Source organism: Dreissena polymorpha, chromosome 3 (assembly GCF_020536995.1).
Source record: "Dreissena polymorpha isolate Duluth1 chromosome 3, UMN_Dpol_1.0, whole genome shotgun sequence".
Classification (NCBI taxonomy): Eukaryota; Metazoa; Mollusca; class Bivalvia; order Myida; family Dreissenidae; genus Dreissena; species Dreissena polymorpha.
Window position 1 is genome coordinate 87,536,838 of NC_068357.1, and position 9,051 is coordinate 87,545,888.

The 9,051-nt window shown below is 34.3% G+C and overlaps 1 protein-coding gene across 1 annotated transcript; it reads right to left on the bottom strand.

The window, feature by feature from the left end:
* Positions 1–1,124: 1,124 nt before the first annotated feature.
* Positions 1,125–7,090, bottom strand: LOC127873288 (uncharacterized). Its single transcript, XM_052417072.1, has 7 exons — positions 6,952–7,090; positions 6,310–6,588; positions 4,938–5,124; positions 4,422–4,662; positions 3,599–3,762; positions 2,846–2,994; positions 1,125–2,656 (listed from the first exon to the last, which is right to left on the bottom strand). The coding sequence occupies exons 4-7, from the start codon at positions 4,545–4,547 to the stop codon at positions 2,481–2,483; spliced, it is 615 nt and encodes a 204-aa protein (XP_052273032.1). The 5' UTR covers positions 4,548–4,662; positions 4,938–5,124; positions 6,310–6,588; positions 6,952–7,090; the 3' UTR covers positions 1,125–2,480.
* Positions 7,091–9,051: the final 1,961 nt, after the last annotated feature.

Below are 9,051 nucleotides of genomic sequence, written 5' to 3' on the forward strand. Positions count from 1 at the left end.
ATGAAAATACTAACATAGTGTTGCTGGTTATAAATGTGGAAAAAGTTTGAATATGAAATGCTAAAATACATGTTACTTTTCTAAGAACTGCCCCTTTTATTTAAGAAATACTGTGTGTATGCCCCTGTTATATTTCTGACAAAAGAACAAGATAAATAAATAATGCTTAATAGAACAATAAACTTGGTTTTCATTTTGTATACAAAGGATTATTATGTTCTAATTACTTAGACTATATTGCAAGAAATAAGATTACATCATTTAAAGATCAACGGATCCGATTTAAAAAAAAACTGAAATACACCAATGTTATGGGAGATTATAACGTTTAAATGCATTTCTATATCATAATTTGATTAAAACCATCGTATTCAGCGAGTATACAGCCGATAACTATGCCGATTTTTCGCACTTCGTGATCGAGTCGACATTTTTGTTTAAACCGGAAGTGACGTATGAGTAAACCACTTGCTACGAGTTCATAACAAACGAAACGGTATCAGCTATTGTCTTTTTAAAGTTCGTTATATAACGTGTTTTTTTTTCGTAGTACACACACAAGACATCGCATCTTGACTGTTTAAGTATTTAATTATAATTTAATCAAACAAATATAAATGACACATATTGAAAAGATATAATTATTCCCTGAAACTGATCGACGTACGAATGCCAGTCCAAATTTACTAACTGTTCAAGTTCAACACTTCAACAACGTACTAGTTCAAATAAATAATGTTGAAATGAATAATTCTTTCGTAATGGTCGCGTCATTTAAAACGGAATGATCGAGAATAGTTGTTTCATTTCTTTTGCTAGTATCCTGACATGGCCATTTTGTTGAAACCCGATGTGTTCCCTGCACACGATTTTTTATTTATGGTAAATTGATCTCATTTTTGTCGCCATTCACTTCAAAGTTTGAATGTTCTCATTTCTGCGTATTTTTTTTTATATAAATATTTTTTTAATAATTAGTCTTTATTTTATATAAATATGACGCAAATGAATTTTTCTAAACTCTCCACGAGCGAGGTGAATTAATATTATTAATGGCAAATAGCATGTTAATTTTTTACTCTCGATGTTACGAAATGGAGAAAACATTCGAACACAACAATATATATGTAGCATACAAGTTTATTGCAACATCTAACAATGGCTGTTTGTAAACATGCATGCCCCCCATATGGGCTGTCAGTTGTAATGGCAGCCATTGTGTAAATACGTTTTTTGTCACTGAACGGTGGTGGTGGTTGTGGTGGTGGTGGTTGTGGTGGTGAGTCACCATGACCATGACCTTTTACCTAATGACCTGACAATAGGGGTTACCTGCCGGTAATGACCAATGTCTCTATGAAGTTTCGTGATCCCAGGCCTAAGCGTTCTTGAGTTATCATCCGGAAACAATTTTACTACTTCAGGTCACTGTGACCTTGACCTTTGACCTAGTGATCTGAAAATAAATAGGGGTCATCTGCCTGTCATGACCAATGTTCCTATGAAGTTTCATGATCCCAGGCGTAAGCGTTCTTGAGTTATCATCCGGAAACCATTTTCCTATTTCAAGTAACTGTGACCTTGACCTGTGACCTTAACCTTTGACCTAGTAACCACAAAATCAATAGGGGTCATCTGCGAGTCATGATCAATGTTCCTATGAAGTTTCATGATCCTAGGCCTAAACGTTCTTGAGTTATCATCCGGAAACCATCTGGTGGACGAACCGACAGACCGACCGACCGACATACCGACAGACATGAGCAAAGCCATATACCCCCTCTTCTTCGAAGGGGGGGGGGGCATAAAAATATAAATTACCACAGACACAACAACAGAACAACTTGTAACCTGACGACAAGTTATAGAAAACTGGACGGAATAAGTAAATGAGCTTTACTAGCACAATGTTGCAATACAACTTGTTATGGAGTCAAATTAAGTACCTTTAACATAATGACTTTTATAACATATTTTACAGACCAATACTTACACACAAAAAACACTACATGGTCCCAACATTTAAAAATAAAGGTGTTGACATTAACATTTTGATACTAACAGTTTAAAACACAATGGGAAAAGTATTATTACAGCATATTTGTCAAAATAATACATTCACATTTTTCAAAAAATCATTGTAGTTGCTATGTTAATTTCAAACAATACGTGAGCAGTGCTTCAACTAGGATTTGGTTCTAATTTGTCAAAAGGGCATGTTCGTAGACATTGTCATATAAAACTTGGGGCATATCATGTTTTCACGTGGATTCTGCACATTCTTATCAGGGACACAGGCTAATATGGGACAACATTTTTGCGCACGCTTAGCCCCATCTTTCCAGCGCGAGGATTTTTTTAAATAAATTATAAACATGTATGGCACAGGCTAATCTGGGATGACACCTTACGCACGTAACTAAACCCAGCTGGAGCAATACATGACAAATGGCATGCCAAGTTGTTTCCAATTCCTGTAATTAATTGAACCTAGAGCGGTGCAACTGCACTGCTTCATTCTTCAAAATTTTCTTCGCAGATGATGCCAAAGGTGGTGGAGAGAACAGAATGGAAGAATATGTCTGCTTAGCAATCCTGGTGCTCTTGAACTGTTCTTTTAATTGCAGCAATTCAGCCATGAGCTCTATGACATAATCTGAAAAAAGCATCAACAATTTACTTTTTACTACTTGGTTAAACTATTCACATTGAACAAATAAATAAAAATACACATATAATGCATAAAAAACAACAACAACAGTCAACTTGGTCAGTTTCACAGTTAGGTTTTTGCATATTATATATTAGAATGCCAATTTTCTATTTTGCTTAGAAGGACCATTACCATAATTACAGGCCTCTTTCACAGGTTTCAAGATATGGTGTCCCGCCTTGTACTTTGGATACGAAATTCTGTAGCGCTTTTCGCCGTTCTTCGTCTCTGCATGTTTTCTGTGCGCATTAGAAACGGGATGCAGGGCTGCCAGATGCAATCTGGATTACAAAAAAATAGCCTTTAATCACAAATTATATCAACAATTACTATTTTATATAACAACAAGGCTTGTCTCCATAGGATGACATATGCCCCCTTTTTCCAAATTTTTCTAAACCTTAACGCAAAGTGTTTTTCCACATTTTTCGAAACCTAAACGCAAAGTGTGACGGAATTTCAGACAGACAGACAGACGGACAGTGCGATCACTATATGCCCACCTTCACAGGCATAAAAAGGAACTAAATCATTTTCACAACTAATGCATATTTATTATGGACATATGCTCATGGGCACTTAATGGTTTATGAACTGCAAATGACAATGTTTATTAGTCAACTAGGATATTAATTTTACTCGAATTAAAGATCATATTTTTGGTTGTAAGAATCTCCGCAACCGTACTGTAAAACAAACGCATCATAATCAAATGTTGTTCTAATTAAACTTGCACAAATATTTATCAATCGTGTAAGAAATAAACTAACTTTTGCCTTAAAGTTGTAGTTTTATAAATTATTACCACTGAACTATGAAAGACAAAAACAACATGTCTGCGCTAGCTCTTCTGTAGATATAATTTTAACAGATAACAATTCATACCTCTGTTTCATTGCTGCGTATGAAAAGCTGACAAATTTTGGCGCAAATTGGCAGGCCACCTTGTGTTGAGCCTCCAGCATCGAGGTCTTTTCAGCTGGTGACAGCATGCGAATGTCAGAGAGAAGGCGCTTGCTTCCGATGACCAACAGTAATTCCTTGTGCGCCTTCGATATGAAAAAGTGAAATATTTTATAAATTGTAAAATATTTAATAAATTGTAAAAAAAACGCATCATAATCAAATGTTGTTCTCATTAAACCATCAAGTGCCCATGAGCATATGTCCATAATGATTTTAGTTCCTTTTTTTAATATTTTCGAGCCTAAAGACAAGTAATAGTCCAACTTTCATGGCAACACATGTCATTGAACAATATTTCATAATCATTTCATTTACATTAATCGGATGTTAAATATATAATCCGATAAATGTAAATGAAATAATTATAAAATTAAACAACATTTTTTTCTGAACACAAATGACCCACTCTATAGGCCTTTCGTAATGTTTGCAATGTTAAATTTCGTAAGATCTTCTTTTGGACACAATGTTCAAAGATTACTTTAAAGGCCTTTGTAGATCAATTGAGTGGAATAATTAAAAATAATCCATAAGCAATTGTTTAATTAATATTATTTAAAAAAAACACATTAGATATAAAAACTTCATTATTATTGGGTGAAGGTTAACAATTTAATACAACCAAAATATTTGACCATGAAAGATTTCACAACCACCAAAATGCACATTTCATTATTCAGTGACATTTTTGACTGGCACCTGAAGAGACTACATATATTTATCACAACATATTTCACCATACCTTTCTTAATCCAGTTCCTCTGTATGGGACTATGGAGGCACTTCGGAAACAAGTCCCCGTGACCTTCGTGTATGTCGGAAACATGGTTTCCAATTGACATCCATCTCGCGACCACCATGTCACCATTGCCAGCACTTGAAGCTGCACAATAACACAGGTGATTGGCAATTGACTGAGCCCACTGTCTCACTAGTTCGCACGGCTTATTTCTTTCCAAGTGCTATTAGCTTCTTCTTGATCCCTTTAAACAAAATGATTTGGTTAAGCAAAATAAATTGGTTAGACAAGTTCTAAAATAAAATGTATATAAACACACATATTTATAATACTGATATAGTTGTTTGTAAATATTAAATGATGTTTTTTTCAGTAGTTTGAACAGTTTTCAACAGTAGTTCAGTCATTCAATGGCGGTCATGTACCCTTTTAACACTTTTCCTGGGTGAGCTTGTGCACCAGAAGCAACTTAGTAAATTAAAAGATTCTCTTTTAATAATAAGAAAGTTAAAAATGTACCTTTAGCCATATGCCAGGCATCAAACCAATGGCGAACCCGGCCCATCTCCTCTCTCAAGAACTTCCTGACTTGGACATGGCGGTCAGTAACCAGGTCTGATACGTCTATCCCGTTGTTGAACAGGTTTGAGAGTGCCCGCTTGAGACCCTCCAGCTCCATGGCATTGCTGTTCTTTACTTCATTACTCTGAAATTTAAAATTCACGCATGCTTGATTACTTAATGTAACAACATTAACATAGATATAACTGAACTGTTATAGCCTGCTTCATTGTTTTGTTGTTGTTTTTTAGGACTTTAATATCAGAATGACACCAACACAATAACAATAATTAACATAATACCATCAGGTGACATAATACAATGTTCACTTTATGTTATTGAATAATAACAGATTGAATGATATATTTCTGCATTACACGCACATAATTCTGAAATGTGTAAGAAGTCTTGCATCACTGCAAATCGCAACCATTACAACTCTTTTATATATGACAACATTCATTTGTAAACTATGTTCTGCTGTATATTTGAGATTTTAATGGCGATGATTTTTTTAACTAGAGCTTTGTCACAGACGTGACGAATACCCCCACATGCCGCATTGACACAGAATATTTTGCAATGGGGAGCCCATGCTGAATGTGTAAAACACACTAAGTGACCCCGTGCCTAGTTTTTGGCCTAGCATGGCCCATGTTTGAACTTGGCCTAGAGATCATCTAGGATTAACTTCTGACCAAGTTTGGTAAAGATTGGATGAAAACAACTTGAATTACTGAGCGGACAATATGCTGAATGCATAAAGCGCACTAAGTGACCCCGTGCCCTAGTTTTTGACCCGGTATGACCCATATTCAAACTTGATCAAGACATCATATAGAAACAACTTCTGACCAAGTAAGGTGAAGATCGGATGAAAACAACTTGAATTAAAGAGCGAACACTGAATACGGACCAAATGACAGACAAACCAACGAACAGACAAACGGACGAGCTCACTCTTTTAAACCCCGTTTACTGCGTTTGAGGGGGTAATCATCAAAACATTTTAATATATCTGTTAGTTGTAGTAAATTGACATGTTTCTAGCATAATTCCAGTTTAACTTTGATGATGAATGTTATATAGTTAAATGCATCATGTTTCAAACATAATTCCAGTTTAAATTTGATGATACATCTTATATAGTGAGATTTTCCAAGAGAGTATGTTAGCTATTGACAACACACGTATATAATTATGTACAGATAAAGGTAGCAAATAGTCTGCATGGCGTTTCTGAAAATATTAGTATAATTGCACAAAGTAGATCTTAAAAAGCATTCATGAACATGCCAATTCTACAAGCAAGTTTATTTTAAATACATACCAAACCTCCTTTTCTTCCTCCTCATCATCTGACATCAATTTCTCCTCAGTCATGATCAGGCTCCCAATCAGGATCCTTCTCTGAACTGTCGAAGTCATCATCATGGATATCATCCTCCGTGTCTTCCTCCTCAAAGTGTCCCTCGACCTTAGCCTCAGAATCAAATAAAGCCGGTTCAGTAGCCGAGTCCACCATGTTTGCGATAGCCTGCACGGTTTTGTTTCTCCGGTCTGGTTTTATGTTAAAACCCTTATTTTAAGTTGGTCGAAACACTACCGTCTGTAATTAAAACATTAGTTTTTGCTACAGTGTAGCGTACTTTTTTTAAATAATAATTGATTGAAATTGGTGGCTTGCATATCTGCATGATTTAAACTAAAAGGGTAAATATATACACAATTCAAACATATGTTGAGTAAAAATATGATCAAAATGATGTAACATGCCAAGTTGCCAACTGACAGAAATCAAGTTGCTTCTTCCTTTAATGAAGTAAAAAATGTGTGCTTAACATCCCTAAGCATTCAATAAATACAAGCATCTGTTCAAAATAATAATTAACTTTTTCACTAGACACTGTGAATTGTGGTTGGAAATTTTGGAACAGAATATTGTTTGCATTTATTATTTAGTGTTTCTCACCTCTGTAGTCTGAGTAGATTTTGAACAATGACTGGGTGTCAACAAATCAGGTTCGTCAAGGCTTGCAGGAGTCTCCGCGACTGGTGCATAGGCGCTCGATGTCAATGACAATGTTTTATTTTAAATTTATTTATTTATTTTTTAGTTACCCGTTGTTTATTATAATGCACACACATACTAAATTAATAAAAATCTTCCGTCAAAACGTCATCTTAAAAAAGACGGTTCGACTATGTATGTATAGATATTGACAAGGTAAATCACTCGCCATTTTCTAAAGCAACGGAAGTGCGTCATTATGCATAATTAAATCACTGTCACCCCGCTCGCTCATTGAAATGCGCGCGCAGGCCGGGAACCTCGCTCTTTATACACATACAAAAATGTGTATGTGTATGGGCGCCAGATTTGATTTTTGACGTGCTGATTTTTTTTCTGGAAATCACCATGGCGGACGAAATCAAGTTAAACAATTGGTAAGGAATGATTCATGTGTATGCAATTTACAATATCTTTTGTTGATTGCCCCATTAATTGAGTGAAACAATAGTTACAAGGATTTATCACATCGTCTTTGGATGTTTCTGTTGAAACTGTAGTAAATAGAGAAAGAGCGAGGTTCCCGGCCTGCGCGCGCATTTTAATAAGCGAGCGGGGTGACAGCGATTTAATTATGCATAATGACGCACTTCCGTTGCTTTAGAAAATGGCGAGTGATTTACCTTGTCAATATCTATGTACATAGTCGAACATTCTTTTTTAAAGAGACGTTTTGTCAGAAAATTTTTATTAATTTAGTATGTGTATGCATTATAATAAACAACGGGTAACTAAAAAACAAATAAATAAATAAAACATTGTTATTGACATCGAGCGCCTATGGACCGGTGATTCTGCAGACAACTCACTCTCTGCCAACTTCAATACCTCATCCACCTGACAAAAAATGACATGATATAATAAATCAGATTTTCATACATGTGTTGCTGTACCTTTGATATTGTTCATGTATGTTTGTTATATTTTGTCAGAACTGGTGCCATCAGATTTTTCAAATAGCTTTTTTCCATTACAAATTAAAGTGGTTTCATCATCTACTGTTCTAATTAATAAAACTGTGTTCAAATGTACCAATCATCATATTAAGGTTAGGTCATTTTTATGACCTTGTGCCAACAATTTTAAACTAATTCTTATGTTAAATAATAACTTCTAGTGGTAAAACTGCATATATATCATCTGTGCAATAAAACCATTTTATTAGATTTTATATCTAATTATAACTGGCAACAATAAGTGTGTTCTAAAAACACTGTATTATGTGAATTGGGAATAAGACATCAAACAGGGAATGGACACCATTTTGGTGATTTTCTCAAACAAAACTATACATTTCATGATCTACATTTATTTTTGCAATATAGTATTAGTATCTATAATTAAATCTTTATACCGGTAAGCAATTTTCCATGACTATTTCATTAAAAAATGATTGTATTTTTTATCATTTTAACTGTATTTTAAAACTGTGTCCATGCGCAGTTTCATTTCATGAGGATTTGTTTTTTAATTGATAAAAAAATCAAGTTTTGAAGAAAAATCTATTTAAATGATGCTAGTATATATGCAAGTATCTGTTTTAATTATAATTTGTCAAACTAAATAAATACAATATATATATATAAATATCCCAATTAAAATAATACAGTGTTTAATTAAAAGAAAGCAGAAGACAAGAATAAAATTGTAGATTGTTGTTCTAAATTAAAATGCTGATTTATAATTTTTGCATTTTATTTCATATCTTTTTTATAAATACTCTTCTATCTACTAGTGCAGTATGTTGTATATTCAGTTGTTATGATTACTGATAATCTGTTTGTTTTATTACTGTCAGTGCCAGATACAATTGATAACAGTAGATCACTGATAACAATACTTGACTTTACAGACACAAAGAGGACCATCTATTTAATGACACCAGCTTGATTTATGGCAGCTGTAGTGTGGTAATACACCAAATTCTGATAACTTGGTGCCTTGTTGGCATGGTGATTTGCAAAAGTACAGCCAGTTTAGTGACCAACTTATTTTGTACAG

What these genes read in the sequence shown, in the direction of transcription:
- LOC127873288 (XM_052417072.1), bottom strand. Translation starts at nt 4,547, where the DNA reads ATGGTGACATGGTGGTCGCGAGATGGATGTCAATTGGAAACCATGTTT. An exon ending in GAGGAACTGGATTAAGAAAG is followed by an intron (nt 3,763 to 4,421) that starts GTATGGTGAAAT and finishes TTCATATCGAAG; the next exon opens with GCGCACAAGGAATTACTGTT. An exon ending in TACGCAGCAATGAAACAGAG is followed by an intron (nt 2,995 to 3,598) that starts GTATGAATTGTT and finishes TTTGTAATCCAG; the next exon opens with ATTGCATCTGGCAGCCCTGC.